Here is an 18,870-nt window from a genome sequence, read left to right on the forward strand (position 1 = left end):
TGGTCACATATTTCTCCATAGGGAATCCTTCCTTGTTCATCAGATGCAAAAAATAGAGTAAAACAATCTCTAAACATATTTACCTGACTTCTAGAAGGAACAGAGATGTGACTATTTCTATGCACCTTAGCATTTAACCACATAGACACTGGTAAAAAATGTCTTTAAAGTTTAAAACAACTTTATTATTTCACTTTGCCATCACTCACTTTTGCATAATTTGAAATCTGTTGTGGTAATTCTCCCTTTCAATGATAGCTGCCATCTCAGCCAGTGCATGGAAACGTAGCTCCCGTGATAGCATATCTGTTTCAATCGCCTCTAGCTTCCTGAGGGCAGCTTCCACCCGGTCAATGTCCTCTGGATGAAAATCCTGCCCCCTAAATACATTCTTCGTGTCCGCAAGGTAGGTCTCACGTAGGGCCGCCTTCTTCTGGAACCTTTGGGCTAATTGTTCCAGTTTCTCTAGCCTCAGCATCTCGAGATGAAGTGCCTTTTCCCGACTATGCTCAACCTTCTCTAATATGGTCCAATGTGTCTCTATATCACCCAGCATTCTTCCTTCAGGAGGCAAATATGGCCGTAGATTTCTGGCTTGCAACTTAGTTCGGATGTGGAAGAAGTGGGCTTCAATCATGCCTCTTTCCTCATACTTGGGGGGCTTCTCTTGGGTGCAGAAAGCCTTAAACTTGACCATGAGGTGGCGCATGCCCTGCACAGAATTGGGGAACTGCCGATCATTCAACTCCAGCACCTTCAGCTTGATCCACTTTAGAAGTTCAGAGACCATGCACTCATACTGACGCTTCAGAGTGTCTACTTCCATCAAAAGGGACATGATCTAGAGAAAGAAGAGGAGTTTCAGATGAAAAGTACCAAATGAAATGAAAAGTGGACTGTATCTTCAGAAAAGGAGCCTGGCAGAAATAAAGGAAAATTGTGGCCATACTGCTATATGAAAAATCCCATTTTACTATACATAGTAGTGGCTCTCATCCTAGTTCTCAGAATACACAAAGCCAGTCAGGTGTTCATTTGCATCTACTGCCTCCCTTGTATGCAAATCTATTTCATGCATATTCATTGTGGACATCCAGAAAACCAGATTGGCTGAGTATGTCCTGGAGACTGTGTTGAGAATCACTCCTGAACACATTAAACAATGGATGATCACTGTTGTGAGTTAAACTAAGGGATACGTTTACTAAAGTGCAGTCAACTTTTGCACTTACCATGGTTTAACAGCAAAACTTAATGTACAGTAAGTGCAAAGACTGTGCGTTAACTGTTGGAAGTATGTCCAGGGTGTCCCCTGCTGCTACCACACAGAAAGGTTTCTTGCCACACATTAAGTTTACTCACAATTAGTGCAGATACACTTTTCACACCCAGTCTCCACCCATAGCCTGCTCAGTCGTTGCTCTGTCCCACGCCAAGCAGTTAGCATGAGATGAATGTTTTTAGTGCATGGTAGCCAATAGCACACATTAATCCCATGCTAACTGCTTGACATACTTTAATAAGCATGCCCCAAAATTATCTTTGCACTGAATGTGAACGTCCATCTATGTGCCAGTAGAAATCAGTGCTTATGCATCTTATTCTATAATATACAAATATAAGTGCCAATCCCACCTCATTCCACCATTTGCCACCTCTGGGAATGCCTACAGCTATAGTGTATATAAAAATAAATAAGTACAACAATAAGAAATAAGAAAGATTAACCCTGATATTCAGGCACCAGCTCTGAATACTGGGGGTTAAATCCAGTGAGCTGCTGCGAGAGATTGTGGCAGCCATTTTCCAATGGCAGCCACATGGAGCAGGAGTGAATGGGCTTCACTTCTACCCTCATCACCCCCACTAGGACCACCAGGGCTATCAGGTAGGCCTGGGGAGGGGGTTTGGGGGGGCTGTTGTGGAGGGGGGGGAGGATTTGAGTATCGTGGATTGGGGGGGTGGTGGTAGGAAGAGGGGGGCTCCTTTGGGGGCTGATATTTAGTGCCGAGGCCTGCTTAGCTATGCAGGTCCCAGCACTAAATATTGCCAGCACCCATATAACCCCCAGCTCCTCCGATGCCACCCTATGTACCACCCCTGACCTGCTCATTTTTTCTGGGGCTGGTCAGAGCCGATATTCAGTGACACTGCCAGTTTAGTACTGCTGAATATCAGGAGTTAGGTGGTCCAAGGCAATGTAAGCAGGCAAGAGCATCTCCTGCCTGCTTAAATCGCTTTGAATATTGGGGGGGGGGGGGGCAGATTTTATAACCAAACTCAGCAGCACATGACAAAACCACAAGCAGCCCAGCATACTTTAATAAGTCAGCTATGAGTGTCTGAGTCTTTCGGCCTTTCCTCACCCCTTCACTCTCTCTCAAGGGCAGTGCTATTAGTTTTGGGTTTGTATTTAAAAAGCAGAAGAGAGTTCTGCAGGTAGGGTCATCTCTGATTCAATGACATCCCCTTGAGAGGGAAAGAGACTGACAGATACTAGTAACAAAATATCTCTGGAAACTCACATTGGAAACCCTTTTCTGGATGGTCTGACCCTGCCTCATTCTGGAGAAGTAATGGTAATAGAGGGACACGTAGGTCATGATGGATTTTTCGTCAGGATGGGACACTGCTACATCCTCGGCATCCAGCAGCTTGGAGATACCCAACTTCTTCTCTGCCACACTGAAAGCATTATTCAGGTTCTGAAGGGGCTGTGTGGACCTCAGAGAGGAATAGTCAATGAGATCAGGCCTAAAACAAGGATTAAAAATATCAGTGTAAAACAAGAGGGTAAAAAAATCGTAAAAGGAAAATATAGGGATGCATATTGCATTTCTTAAGGAGAGATAGCAGATCTAATGCAACTGTGATCTTATTCCTTGGGAGCAGAAGACAGGTGACTGGAGATCACATTACTGATAAATCTTCCTCTCATATAGTATATCTGTCAGTGGTTCATTAAGGGGCCCTTTTACAAAGGCAAGTCAAAACGAGACTACCACCAGGCTATCTCACCCCCCCCCCCCCCTCAGGTGGTAATTTCATATTTGGCATGCCCCTATACTGCCTGGATTTATTTATTTGCTCCCATGCATGTTGTTCCCAGCGGTAATCGGCAGTTGGCGGTCACCGCATGCGTAGCACGTGAGTCCTTACTGCTAGATCAATGGGTGGTGTTAAGGGCTCAGGCCAGTTTTAGGTGTGCACATCGAGCAACAATTTGTCTTCGGATCTCAAAGACCTATATGGTCTAAAAATTCTCAAAGAACAAGTCAGAGGGGCATTGTCACTCAGAGCTTTATGAACCAAGGTCAAGATTTTAAACTTTATCCTCCAGACTATGGGAAGCCAGTGCAACTCTTTTAAAATAAATGAAATGTGATCAAAAGGAGTTAAATGTGACAAAATTTGAAAGACTCAAAACTTCTAAGCTGGCAAACCTAAATAAAGAGCATTGCAATAATCCCATAAAGGTGTAACAAAGGCTTGTACCACAGTTCTGAAGTTTGAAGGAGATTTTAAAAAAATCTTTCATTCTTTGGATCATTCTAAGTTTTTAAAAAAACATTTTGAATCGTACGTTTTAATTGTTCAGAGAGCAGAATTGACCCAGACATCTAAATATTTCAAACTAGTGACAATAGGAATCTCCAAAACATTTAACACACAAGTCTTAGGTACTGATGAAGGAGAAACTTTATCTGAGAGAAACAGAAGTTCAGTTTAAATCTGTTGGCTATAAGCCATGCCCTTACTGATTGAAGACAAACACCCCAAAATTGAAGAGCTTTATCTACAGTGGTGGTGATCAGAAAAAAGAATTGCAAATAGTCTGCATATAGGTGGAATTGGACATTCAGGCAAGATTAGAGATGACTAATTGGATGGATATAAATATTAAATAATACAGAGGAGAGCGCTGAGCCATAGGGGACACCAGAAGAAAACTCAAACCAGTCAGAGACGGCAGTATCAATTTGAACTCCACATTTTCTGTGAGAAATGAATGACTCAAACCAATTTAGCATACTGCCCCAGTTCCTAGCAATCCCAAATGATCCATTAAAATGCCATGATGAACAGTGTCAAATGCTGCTTAGATATCCAACGTCACCATAAAAAAACTCAACACCTCTATCAATTCTAGCAAATATGGAGTCAAATACAGAGATTAAAAGAGTTTCTGTTGAGAAATGAGGCCTAAAGCCAAACTGAAGCATATTTAGACAATTATTATTATCCAAAGAGTCTTGAAGTTGATTCAATTTTCCAAAATTTTGGATAAAAATTTCAGTCACAAATATATTCTCTAGACTAGTCCACAGAATTTAGAGAGAAAGCCTGTATTGCAACCCAGGAGGGGGAGGGGCAATTATAGCCATCAAGCTTAGAAGCTTTCTGGGGGCTGGACTTCCACAAGACAGGCCAGGAAGAAAGGAAGAGGGGAGGAGTTCCCTTGAAGAGGAAGGCAATAAGTTATGAGTCCCAGTAGAGGTTATGGGAAGAGCCAGAAATTACAGGGCCAATAGAAGAGCTGACTGAGCCATCAGAGGTGGAAATAGAGGATCCCAGCTAAGTGGAATTGCTGTAGCCTATGGAAATAGAGCTGTTAGAAGCCCTGAAAACCTGAAGGCCTTTCTTCCTGCTGAGTCAGAACAAGGTAGGGACAATAGCCTTAACAATACACTTGTGAACCTTGAAAGGTGTCTACCAAAGCATGGCTTTGTTTGAGTTTTTTCTTTTAAGCAGCGTGGAGGGTCAGTGTGCTGCAAATACTACAAGGGCAGAGTGTGCTTCAGCCCTGGGATGTGCTAGTGAAAGGCCAGGGCTAAGTGGGGATTGGTTTTGTTTTTTTTGGAACTGTGAAAACATTGCTATTATAAATTCTATAGATGATAAAGAATCCAGAATATTTGCCTTGCTGAGGAGAGGAAAATCTGAAACACTCTTTTGAGAGGAAGTGTTCTACCCCTACTTGCATGGAGGCAGGTTGCCTATTGTTTATATGTATATTTTAGACATTGTTTATATCAGCTTGTATTGCCTGTAGCAGTTACAGTACTTGTGTCCTTAAGAAAGGGAGGATGTGCCTTTGGACTACAAATCTTAGTCTTTCTGCAGTGCTCTGTAACAGGTCCCAATTCCCTATGTCTTATGGGACTTTTCCTATTGGCTGGCCCTTGTCACTGTGTATGCTGGGCTGTAGCCTGCCCCATCTCTCTCCAAACGATAAACACACACACACTCACTCTCTGTCTCTCACATACACTCTCTCTCCCACACAGACTCACACACACACTCTCTCTTTCACACACACACAGACTCACACACACACTCTCTCTCACACACACTCTCTCTCTGACACAAATACACACACACACTCTGTCTGTCTGGCTGTCTCTCTCACTTATTCTCTCTCACAAACACACTCTATCTCTCTCTCACACACACTCTCTCTCTGACACAAATACACACACACACTCTGTCTGTCTGGCTGTCTCTCTCACTTATTCTCTCTCACAAACACACTCTATCTCTCTCTCACCCACACACTCTCTCTCAAACATACACACTCCGAGGAAAGGGGGGCATGGAACACGCTGGGGAGGAGAGGGAGGGGGCCATGGAACTCAGAGGGAAGGGGGGGGCCAAGAACTCGGAGGGGAGGAGAGAGAGGGAGGGAGGAGAGGAGAGAGAGGAGAGGGAGGGGGGCCTGGAACTTGGAGGGGAGGAGAGGGAGGGAGGGAAGGAGGGGGTCATGGAACTCGGAGCCCCACACACACACACACACACTCACTCTATGTCTCTCACATACACTCTCTCTCACACACACTCACTCTCACACACATATACACTCTCTCTCTCACACAAACACACACACACACTGTCTCTCACTCATTCTCTCTCTCACTCACACAAACACACACACACACTGTCTGTCTCTCACTCATTCTCTCTCTCACTCACACACACACACACACACTCCATCTCTCACACACACTCTCTCTCACACACACACACACACACTCTCTCTCTCTCTCTCTCTCTCTCTCAAACATACACACTCAGAGGAAAACCTTGCTAGCGCCCGTTTCATTTGTGTCAAAACGGGCCTGTTTTACTAGTAAATAAATAAACTATCACCTCTGGCTGGCCCCAGAAGAAGTGGGTAGGTCAGGGATAGTACTGGGGGTTGCATTAGGAAGAAGCCCAGGGTTATGCTGATGCCAACAATATTCAGTGCTGAAACCCCCATAAATAAGTGAGTTAATTTAGGACAGCTCAAAAGCAATGTTTACAGGACTGGGGGTTTCCTGCCCAATTGGACTCCTTCCCGCAACCAGCTGTGGCTTTTTCACACCGCATGCGGGTTGCGGGATTTTGGGCGGCTTCTTCATGCCCCGCCAGTGTTTTTTTGCCCGCCGCGGTTTTTTTCTGCTGGTTTTCCCGCAATGATGTCATTTGTATGCAAATAGCCTCATTAATATTTATTAATGATGTCATTCATATGCAAATGACCTCATTAATATGTATTAATGATGTCATTCACATGCAAATTAACTTTGTGCGGTCTTGGGCTGGTTTTGGGCATGAACATTTTTACCCATGTGGCAATACTGCAAAAGTTGTCTTAAATTAACCTGCTTAGCTATGAGGGCCTTGGCACTGCATGTCAGCCAGGACCTGCATAAATATTTTTGCCCCCAGGTCTAGTTAGGCCCCACCAGGCCAGGCAAACTGGTCCATGGGGGTGGTTGGGGGCAGGAGCAAAGCCTTTGCAAATGGCTGCTGCAACCTGTCATGGAAGCTCGCAGTACTAAACCTCAGGGTTAGGGGGTGGGGGGGCTCATTACAGTGGGAGGGGGAGGGGCTTTACATATTACAGGCTGTGGGGCGGGTGTAGGAGGGAGGGGGCTATTTGAGAGGACAGAAAGGGGATTGGGAGGGAGGGTGTTTCAGGGGCAAAAATAGCTATGCGGGTCCCAGCCGATACTCAGCCAAAACCGCACAACTGTCTTATGTGGGCCCTGGCTGAATATCATACTGGACCCGCATAGGCTCCGGCAGCCATCCCTAAGGCATTTAGCCCTCAATATACAGTGCCAGTGCCTGAACATGGCCCAGCACTGAACACTGAGGGCTAATCTAACCCAGCGACTGCCACTGGCTGAATATCGGGGGGCCTGTTTCTAAAATTACCCCCCCCCCCCCCCATATAATTCCATCATTATCAAACTGTATTTATGTTGATACTAGTAAATGTGTTTTTTGTTATGTGGGTTCTTCTTTTTGGAATTCAATCACAAAGTAACTTTGATTGATGATAGAGGATTGGACTTTAGGAGAAGATATAAAACTTGGTTATTTAATAAGATGTTTATATATTAATGCTACCCATGTAATTTTGTTTGATTTTTATAATGTTCTGTTTGCACCTTTTATTTATTCTCTTTATTTGTTGCTTGTTTTCCTACTGTAATGATTTTGTATTATTTTGATTATGTTGTTCACCACCAGGAGTTTTCAGAATTAGGCAACTTAGACATCTTTAAAATATATATCAACAATATTTTTAAAAATAATAAAATAGCTAAGTAATCTTTGGAGAAAATAAAAATAAGACCTCAAAATATGGAGGAGCAGAAATAACAGAGGCAAGGAACAGAGGTAAGGATGCTTCTTGAAGCTTCTAAGGTTTTCTCTTATCCCCAGGACTTTGTCACTTCAAAGAACTGATCACATTCTCCTAGAACTCTTCCCAGCCCTCAGCTGTCTCCTGTTCTGACCTGCTCTTCAGAGAAGTGGGAATAAGGAAAGATGATATGAGCAGCTCACTTGGCGCAGCAGTGCTTGAACTAGGGACTGCAGCTTGTAATGGGACAATATGGAATTACTGGGCTGAGCAATTTGATTTTGTCTGTACAAACACAGTGTCTGCTACCGACTGAGAATCGCAGTTGACATTTGAAATTCCACACACAGCCTGATTTGCTAAGTGATTCCTTTCATGTTGTATCTACTGCACTGGCCCCCCCTTCCCCCTCCCCCACACTTTAGCTCAGGCCCCCCTCCACAACTGGAGTACTCTTTGACTGACTGGAGGGGATGCCCAGTCCAGATGATGAGATCCACTGCCGGAACTGCCCAAGTAGGGAAGAGGTTTGTGGCTTCTCTTCCTGCTGCCGACATCAGCACTCCTTGCGCATACTCAGTTCATTCGCGAACTGAGCAGGTGCGAGGAGTGCCATTATTGGAGGCAGGAAGAGAGGCCGCAAACTTCTTCCCTACTGAGGCAGCACTGCAACAGTTCTGGCAGCAGATCTCATTGGCTGGCAGGCATTGCGCATCCTCACCAGAAAACGAAAGGAATATGACATGGGGAGGGGGGAGGAAACGTTGCCCCCCCCACCCCAAGTCCACTCCTGGGCCCCCTAAAAATCCAATGCTGGCTATGCCCCTGATCTACTGGAAAGATTATTAGTAAATTCAGCCCTTACTGTGCTGATCTTCCTAAATATTCTTTGCGTGATCATATGTTTCCTTACTCCTCACATTATGTTCCCTCTACCAAATTGGATTTTGATCTATAACCAGCCATAAAACTGGAATCCTTGTGACAGATGACTTTAAACTAGAGTTTCACTTCTTGTCCTGCTGAGATAGACACCAGCTTCTCCACTGTTCACAGTCCCAGAATGCCTAAAGCTCCTCTTCGATTGCCCCTTCTCATCCCCGGGTTACCTGTGGGCATGGATGATGGCATTAAAAGCCAAGCCATCTCGCCAGCTGGAGGAGAAGTCCTTCACGTCTACATTGGAGTAGCTCACTGTCTTACGCTGACACCAGATCAGCAGAGCTTCTTTGGCAGATAATATTTCAGCTCTCTGTCCAAACTCATCCTGGCAGGAAAGCAGAGTAATAAGGAAAAGGAGGATTAAAAAGAAGTAAATATATCACAGAGGAGTGTTTTGAATGTAACACCACATAGCAAGCTGAAAGTGCACTCCAGCACTGATGCAAATAGAATGAATAGGGAGGGTCATTTCATAAAGGGTTTTCTGTGTTGCATGATTGCATGCACACATAAAGGGGCAAGTCCATAACAGTGCACCTAGAGGGTTCCTGTTTTATAAAGGAATGTAGTCACCTAGGGTCCTATTTACTAAGGTGCGCTAGTGTTTTTAGCGCATACACAAAATTAGCACGCGCTAACTGTGTAGGTGCCCACAGGAATATTGTGGACGCCTACACAGCGCGCGCTAAAAGCACTAACCACCTCTAGCGCGGCTTAGTAAACAGGGCCCCTAATCTTCTTTATGGACCTCTACAAGGCTCATTTTCAAAGCACATAGACTTATAGAGTTCCATAGGTTACTAAGGAGCTCATTTTCAAAAGAGAAAAACGTCCAAAAAGTGGCATAAGTCTGCATTTGGACGTTTCTCTCACAAAAACATCCAAATTGGTATTTTCAAAATCAATTTTTAGACGTTTTTCTCTGAACTCCATTAGAAGTGCATTCAAATTATAAGCGGGCGTATTAAGGGTGTGATCTGGGCATTCCTAACACTTGGATGTTTTTTCAGCCACAATGAAACAAAACAAAAGTGTCCAGGACTAATACTAAGACGTTTTGAGCTAGACCTGTTTTTATAATGAATAAGGCACAAAAGGGTGCCCTAAATGACCAGATGACCCCCAATACCCCTCCCCATTCTCACAAATGTGAATACAAATATGATTTACCTCTATGACAGCCTCAGATGTTACAGCCAGGTCTATTAGAGCAGCATGCAGTGCACCATGGCGTGAGGGACTCTGGTCCCTATCTACCTTAACCTGTCACATTTGTGGGGGAAACTGTGAGCCCTCCAAACCACACCAGAAATCCACTGTACCCACATATAGGTGCCCCCTTCACCCATAAGGGCTATTGTAGTGGTGTACAGTTGTGAGCAGTGGGTTTGGGGTGGGTTTTGAGGGGTTCAGCAACGGTGAAATGTGTACATGGGAGTATGTTTTTGAAGTCTGCTGCAGTGCCCCCTAGGGTGCCCCATTTATCTCTTGGGATGTCTGGGAGACCAGTCTATTAAAAATTCTGGCCCCTCCTACATCCCAATGGCTTGATTTTCTACATTTTTCACTTGAATTTTTTTTTTTTTTTAAATGGACCAAAAAACAAAACGTCCAAAGCACAAAACCTCGTTAGAAACAGTATTTTCGAAAACAAAAGATAGACGTCTTTCTTTTTTGAAAATGAACTTCTTTCCTATTCAGATTTTGGATGTTTTTGCAATGGTGGTGGGGGCGGGAGAGGAAATCAGATAAAAAGAGAGAAGCAGACTGGATGAGTTACAGAGCGGTGGGTGGGGGGAATGAGTGAGAGAAAGGCAGACTGGATGAGGACAAAGCTGGGAGGGGGGATAAGTGAGAGAGAGGCAGACTGGGTGATCAAAAACTTGCAGGCAAGAGTGAGAGAGACAGACAGACAGACTGGTGGGACTCAGGCTGAAGTGATAGGTGATACCAACTGGTAAATGCCTCAGGCACAGCTTACAGGGTGGTGATCATACACTGTTGACAGCATGCTTTGAGGGAAGTGGGGCTATTGGTTTCTGCCAGCACTATGCAGTGATACATAAAGTCCTGATTTACAGTGAAGTCAGACCTCAGAAGGGATGTCTCTACCACCTGCCCAAACTTCAGTAGAGATGATGAGGGGAAAGCAGCAAAAGCGGTCTCAACTGCTGGCTTCTAAGTTTTTGGGCTGGCTCCTAAATTCAAAGAAAATGTGCTCACACATATAAATGTCAAAGATTTTATTTATTTACCTTATCAAGGGTAATGGAAGAAATTTGGAATCTCAGAATAATGATCCAAATGAGACCCAGAATTAATATTCGATCCCCATCAACAATGTTCTCAGGCCCAATAAGCTTCACTGGAACCTGATAAAAGAAAATCCATTAATGATGTGAATTCAAACTTCCTGCCAATCTGCAACATCAATGGTCAAAACAAGTATTACAATAACATTCAAGAACTTTTCAATCATAGAAGGAGAATGTTTATTTCTTTTTATTGTTAGCACTGGGAATTTTCTATGACCTGTAGATCATCAATAGTAAGGGTTTGCAGCAAGAAAAGTTTAGTTTCATGCCCCGTGTTGTTTCCAGGAATTGTCATTTTCTTCAGATTTTGTTCCCCCTTATGTCGTCACATGAGTTCTCTTGAATGAGGGAGACGGTTGCTGTATTTCTGTGTACCCTGCAGGTTGCAAGGCTGACTGTTATTGCTTTCATTGGATTTTAGCTCATTTGCGTGTTTGTGCCTTTTGGGACCGCAATAGTACTTTTTATCTTCCCGATTGGAAGTGGGACAGTGTTTACTATAGACTTTTTATTTTTCCGACTAGAAGCGGGACTAGGTTTACTGTGTGTCATTCTGTGGAACATACAGAAGACTTCTTTTATTATTATCATTTAAGAGTTCTGCAGTTATTTTTAATGACCCCTGATGCAGGCATTTGGCTGACAAAACACAGCCTGTGTTGGGTCTTTTAAATAAAGAACTCTTCATTGTCCTGTTTCTGGAGGTCAATGTGGGCTTCTTTTTTGTATTGACTTTTTGGTGTACTTTCCTATCCTCTCTTGATTGACTGTCATGAAGGCAATCTCATTAAGAGTGAGCCTTTCATTTTGAAAGAGCACTCACTGTTTGCACAGAATGCCTGCTCTTTCAGAAGGGCGAACACTATTGACAGCACACAAAAAACATACACAAATTTTTTTTTTTTTTTTTTTGGGGGGGGGGGTTTCTGCTTGTTTTAATTTACCAATGGCACAAAACGACATAGGAAATACCAACAAACAAATGCACAACCCACAACCCTAATCAATAGCTTGCTGCAAAATAATATGAATCTTAATGAGCCCAGAATGAAAGTAATCCACACCTAGGAAAGTGAGGAGTAAAGGAACTTCTGGGTATCATCTCAGCAAAGCTGGACAGCAGAAATTCTGAAGATGCTCTACTAAACTGAAACAATGGAAACTCAGCAATAAATCCTTCCAAGAAGTAACAAAGAAATCTCTGAGGTACCTTTCTGGCACAAGGGGGATAAAGAAAACTCCTTGGTAAGAGGCAACAACTGGAATTTTGGGGATCGTTGTTGTGATCATTATTATTTGAAATAAAAGGAACTCTAAAATAGTTTGTTGATATGATTGGCCAAAGTGTAGTCTGGTTTAACATCCAAACACCTTGCAGCTTTGTAAAAGACTCAATGCCGCGGTAGAGCTACCAAGGTGATGGCTCACACCAATCCAGCACTACCACCATTTCTGGTGTAACAGAAATTGATACTTTTAGCATCGGGGGCTTACACGGCGGTAATCGGGCAGCACCATGCATTGCCTGGTTACCACCAGATTAACGCAGGAGCCATTACGCCTCCTAAATAGGTGGTGGTATGGGCATCCCCACGGAAATGGCCGCACAGCAAGTGTGGACTTACCACACATCCATTTCCCTTTTATTTTCACCTTTTACCCACTGCAGTAAAAGGGGCATCAACTCTTCCTAGTAGATCCAAGATGGTGATTAGAACAGTTGTGGCGTTCTGGAGCTCCTGAACACCAGTGAGTGGATTTTTTTTTTTGAATTTTCCCCGTGCTGGAAATGGGGAAAAGGAAGGGGAAACCCACCTCCTCGAGCTTGGTGGAAGCCCCAACCACCCGACAGACCACCCTGGAAAGTTATGGGTTCTGAACGCTGGGACAGCAGACACACGCTTAGACTGAACCCGCAACTACAGAGCAGTGGCGTAGCCAAGGGTGGGGCTGGGTGGGACCACGCCTACCCACTTTGGGCTCTGGCTCACCCAGTAGCAGCACACCTATGATGTGGCTGGCAGGGATCCCCAAGCCCCACCAGCTGAAAACTCCCAACAACTGTCCCTCCTGCATACCTTGTAAATAACATCTTTGCCTGCAGCGAGCAGCAACTGATACATACTGCTCACACTGGCCCCATAGCCTTGCCTCTGATGTATTCCCGCCTATGCAGAAACAGGAAGATTCATCAGAGGGAAGGCTGTGGGGACAGGGGTCAACATGAGCAGTGTGCATTAGTTGCTTCTTGCTGCCAGAGAAAATCTGCTACTTAAAAGTTAAAAGGTATGTGTGGGGAGATGGGATGTTTGAGAGACCATATAGCATGCATGTGTGAGAGGAGAGACCAAATCACTTGTGGGACAAGGCAGAGTTCTTCTGCCCACCCATTTTGGACCCAGGCCCACCCAAAATTGGGTGTCTGGCTACGCCCCTGCTACAGAGGCAGACCGCAGCGCAGAGGGAGTCTCGTTGACTTCTCCACCTGACGCAGCTCCTCCACGTCCAGGAAGTAGTTACGCGTCGACTGGGTCACAGCGTGGAGAAGCACCCGAGAAGGGCCAGGCTTCCCCAGCCGTGTGAGGAGGACCCGTCGCTGTGTCAACCCCGAGAAGATTGTTATTGGATAAGAGCCAAAACTTTCAGCTCTCCTCTTCTTTTGCCCAGGGTCCTGCTTCCAGAGATCTGCTGTTGTAACAATGGAATCATTATGGGACACGATTCAGGGACTGAATTCCACCCTTCTGCAGGCATCTAATTCCTTTAAGGGAGAGATAGTAGAATTGAAACAGTCGTGCCAAATTCTGTCCAGCCAAATTGAAGACCAGGAGCATAAAATTACCTCACTAGAAGGCGAGGTTGTCCGCTTACAAAGTTTTGCTGCAAAAGCTATCAAGGATAGAGATGTGCAAGCTTGAATATTTGGAAAATCAAGGAAGAAAGAATAATTTAAGGTTTTTAAATTTTCCTAAGTCACCTCTTATTCCTGCCCTTGATATGCTGAGGAAATACTTTGGTGAAATACTGGGAATTCCGACTGAGGGCCATCCGCCCATAGTCAGAGCCCAATATATCACTGGAACTTCTAGATCTTTGATTATGCAATTTCAATCTGATTTAAATTTGACTGAATTTCTAGAGAGTTCCTTGGAAGTAATAATGGAAAGGACAACCCTTCTAGTGACATTCACTTTAGAACTGGACAGAAATAATATTTTTGAATATATTTTCGTCATATAAATGCAGTTTTCTTGGGGTCTAAAATTCAAATTTTTTCCAGATTTAGCAAGGGAAACACAAAAAAGAAGGACAGAATTCTTGGCTATAAAACCTAGAGTTCTTAACTTAGGTGGTTCTTTTGTGCTGAAATTCCCCTGTAGGTGTTTAGTGACTTTAAACTTAATTAAGAAACTGTTAAAATTTGTTAATGCCAAAGAAGGAACTATGGATACCCTGGTCGCATCTAATAATTGATTATGCTGTATATCGGCTGCGAGTGTTAAGCTTTCTACTGCTCTATTGATGATTTATATTCTTTCTGTTCTTTATTTCCTGGATCTTGGATCTAAATTATGTGGACAAAGTTAAAGATCTTTCTTTTCTGAGCAAAATTATTTTCCTGATTGTATGTAGAGATATTGCTGAAACATTTATGTTAATATGTAAATAAAAAATATATGAAAGAAAAGGGGCATCGACACACAGCAAATCCATGTGCCGGTGCTACCGCTGGGCCCCTTTTACTGCAGCTTGGTAAAAGGAGCCCTTAGTGAAATTACCAGAATGGTGGTAGAGTGGTAGGGATGCTCACAAAACAGATTTTTCAAAACGGTCTCTTTCACCATTGAACAATGAGATCACTTTCAACTCATATAACCTCTTTCGTGTACTGCTTTACACCACCTTGGGAGAATCTCTTCATAAAGGCGATTAATAAATCCCACTAAATAACTAAAATAAAATAAAAAAGACTTGAACGTATTGTAACAAAAAGTGCTGGAGAACTTGTGATAATGGTTATGTTGTGCACTGACCTTGGTTTTAAGGAAAGTGATAGCTTTGCTGTTGTTTTCCAGACAATGCACCCGCATTTTACCACGGCTGGGTCTAGGTAGCTGCTCTCCAGACATGAGCTCCAACAAACGCAGTAGGTAAATGCCATCCTTCAAGTCCACATAGATATCCCGGATCTCAATCACCTTCTGTATACAGTTATACAAAAGTGAAAAGTTACAATATTCACTACAGTGTTAGACTGAGATCATACTCCACCTACCCTGGTCTAAGAGTAAGGCTCATTACTGTCAAGGAATGCGCAAAACTAACTTGTATAACCCAATACGTTGGTGGGCAAAGTAGTGCAAACTGCTATACCAATTGTAAGCTTGGCACTAATGTAGACGCCACCAAAACAATATCACATTTCACTATCTCACAATACTCTAAGGGACTGATATTCAAAGTGATTTAAGCAGGAAGAACAGGCTCCTGCCCATTTAAATTGCCTGTCGCTGGCCAACTGCCGATATTCAGCAGCACTGAAGTGGGGAGTGCAGCTGAATATCGCCTCTGACCAGTCCAAAAAAGTGGTCCAGTCAGGGGTAGGCCAAGGGGAGGCCACGTCTATGCTGAAGTTAAACCAGCAACACCCAAACCCTTTACCTCAAGCAGAAAGAAATCTGGCCATATCTTCTCTTTGGCCTAAGTCTTATCTAATTTCTACCTGATAGACTTTTGATTTAAATCTGAACAAATCAGCCCTATAAATACATACTTCTCAGAAAGATAGACTAGAATAAATAGATAAAAAGAATGTCATTCAGTTTTGAAAGTCATTTCCAACACTTCATTCTGACTCACCATCTCTGCTATCATGTCTGAGAAAGACAGACCTTTCTGAATTTACACATTAACTAATACAACCATACGAAAATGAAGCTGCAGTCTTTAAGTGATGCCGTCCTATTCTCTGCTGGATTTAAAGTCTCCTGTAGATTTCATCAAGTATGTCGTGCAGATATGATGAGTGAAGGAAATACCATTCAAAGGTCGGCATCCACAGGTCTGACTCTTTAGTAATTAAACCTTTATATTACATCTATAGCAGTGCAATTAGAGAGTTATTTTCTAATATATTACATCTATACAGTGGTATGCTGGTAAATGTTTTACTAATAGGTTCTCTCTCCAAAAACAACCCTGCATATATATACCATACATATGTATGTAACTTTATTATACATTTTATTGGTACAAATAATATTAAAACATAAAAGATTCGCAAAAAACTGCAGTAAAAAGTGGCCTTAGTGAAATCGCCGTGGGTTATTAGACACATGGGTTATTAGCATGTGTTTACAAAGCTCATTCCCGGATGGGTAAAATGGCAGAATTTCCTAGGTTTTCAATTCATGGCCACACACTACTTTTCCCATTAGTGTGTGGCCATTAGCATGTGAGCCCTTACCGCCACCTATTTTTTAGGCACTATTCGGTTATCACATAGCAATGTACATGAGCTAACCGATTAGTCCAGAACACACTTACTCTCTGCCCCCCAGTGCTCAAAAATAAATGTCTCTCCTGCTCAAAGAACAAAAAATGATATATCCATGGCAAACAGTGGCCCGTTAGGGTTGAACAAAGAAACAGAATGGAATAACTTGTAGATAATCTTTAGTTAGCAGAGGTGTTAGTGGATTTACATCATAGGGCTGAATGATATTTAAAAGTCAGCGCGCATGTGTGGGCATTTTTTCACTCTGGAGTAACCATGCGCCTGGAGATCCGGTGGTTTTCTCCATAACTTATTTTAAAATAACTTTTATGGTTAAGTGGTAAACAGTTAAGTCTGCTACAATTTTGATAGAATTATATTCAAGAGGGGTTGAAATTCATTTTATTTATTTTTAATGTATTTTTGTAGTTTGAAGACTCCTATGGCGAAATACAGAACAGTGTAGAGATCGACTGACGTTTTTTCTTTTATTTGTTATTTTAAGATGAGTGCGAACTGTATGTTTTGGAGCCTGGTGGATCCTTAGCAGTGAGCGGAGAGCACGTATTAAAGAAGATTGCAACTTTTACCTGTTTGGAACACTGATATCTCACCAGCAGGTCGACCAAGACTTTCATTTTCATTGTTAGAATAAGGTTTTTGTAGTGTCTTCACTTTTTTCATGTACATATTGGTGAGCACTTGAACTTTCATGATTTGTGGTGGCCTCATTTATACCATCATGACAACGTATATAAGAACATAAGCTTTGCCATACTAGGACTGACGAAGGTCCATCAAACCCAGCATCCTGTTTCCAACAGTGGCCAATCCAGGTTACAAGTACCTGGCAAGATCCCAAAACAGTACAATACATTTTATACTGCTTATCCTAGAAATAAGCAGTGGATTTTCCCCAAGTCCATCTTAATAATGCCTTATGGACTTTTCTATTAGGAAGCTAGCCAAATCTTTTTTAAACCCTGCTAAGCTAACTGCTTTTACCACATTCTCTGGCAATGAATTCCAGAGTTTAATTACATGTTGAGTGAAGAAATCTTCTCCGATTTATTTTAAATATACTACTTTGTAGCTTCATTACGTGCCCCCTAGTATTAGTATTTTTGGAAAGAGTAAACAAACGATTCACGTCTACCTGTTCCACTCCACTTCTGGCATTTGCACATAAACATTTCAAATTATGTTTGTTGTTCCTATTTACATCTTGTTCAGCAGTTGACAGTGATAATTTGCAATCTTGAAAATCTGTCTGCTTTTTATTTAAAGACACCTGATCTACTATGGTCTGTATTGCAATCTCGCTATCGGGATATCCTACCTTCCCTGTTTTGGTTATATCTTTGAAAGATACCTTGTTCTGAACCATGTGCTTTATGAGTTAAAATAAATAAGAGAATTAAAGTGGGATTTCAACCGGAGTACCTTGGTTTAAAGTTCATTACACTAACCACTAGACTACTGTCATACTTGCTTCCTGAAGCTGTCATAGAGCCAGGTATCCCCTCCAGTTTCACTTTCAGGGGAGAGGGAGGGGAATAAAAACTACTGGGGGATTAAGGAGGTGTCATGCCTTAATCCCTCCAGTGGTCAGCTGCTCAATCAGAGGACTTTTTTGTACCCTGGATGTGACTGAAATAGGTCTAACATTTATTTTGCTAGGACACTTCTTCCCATTCAATTATCATTGTTGGATGTCCTGATTTTGGACCTTCCCTAGTCCCACTCAAAACACACCCACAACATGTCCTCTTGCTATTTCTATGTACTACAGTGCTGGATGTCCTTTGTCTGTCTTCGCAAAATCAGGATTTGAACGTTTCAAGCACATGGACCTCCATTTGCACATTTTGAGATGTCCATATGCTTTGAAAATATGCTCCATAAGTATCAGCATGACACAGTACTGTTCAGGCCCTACACAGAAAAGTGGCTTGACGAAAGGCCTCTTGGAAGTATGGACCCTATGTCAGTCCACACTAGATGTCTCTAAAGCTTTGGCTTTGGCAACAGCAGTGCTCTGAACAACAAAAAAGATCAGATATGCAGGCTCCTGAAGCGTCTCGAGCAGGTGTAAATGTTCATGTTGAGATAATTTAAGTGCACGTCAATTAGCAGATTTCATACTTTAAATGTGCTCATGCTACGTACAAACTCCACCTCTGTACACAAATACTGGCAAAGTACACGCTGTCATATCAACATATACATATTTTTACGCCAGTTGGAATTTTATAACAAGCCACATAAGCATGAAAATGACTATAAAATGACCTCCAAAATGGTCATTTTTGGTGATAGTCAAACAGTAGGAAAACAGGTTTAGAAATTAAAAAGCTAAAGTGGATTTGTTGTTGTCTGATTCAGAGAATAGAAATAGTCTTTCTGGGAGAACTAACTACAAGGAGAAAATACATGAATTTTAGGGAGAATAGCCTTTGGTCTCAGAGTACCACAGAGGG

General features: G+C 42.7%; 1 protein-coding gene across 1 annotated transcript in view; it reads right to left on the reverse strand.

Annotated features, from left to right (window-relative positions):
- SPTBN5 (spectrin beta, non-erythrocytic 5) overlaps positions 1-18,870 on the reverse strand; it is a 300,302-nt gene that overhangs the window by 252,542 nt on the left and 28,890 nt on the right. The window contains exons 4-8 of the mRNA XM_030213698.1: positions 14,928-15,095; positions 10,834-10,950; positions 8,746-8,903; positions 2,526-2,754; positions 210-841 (exon numbers count right to left, since the gene is read on the reverse strand). Coding sequence (XP_030069558.1) covers positions 210-841; positions 2,526-2,754; positions 8,746-8,903; positions 10,834-10,950; positions 14,928-15,095 — 1,304 coding nt within the window. The remainder of the gene's footprint in view (positions 1-209; positions 842-2,525; positions 2,755-8,745; positions 8,904-10,833; positions 10,951-14,927; positions 15,096-18,870) is intronic.

This window comes from Microcaecilia unicolor, chromosome 9 (genome assembly GCF_901765095.1).
Source record: "Microcaecilia unicolor chromosome 9, aMicUni1.1, whole genome shotgun sequence".
NCBI classification, from domain to species: Eukaryota; Metazoa; Chordata; class Amphibia; order Gymnophiona; family Siphonopidae; genus Microcaecilia; species Microcaecilia unicolor.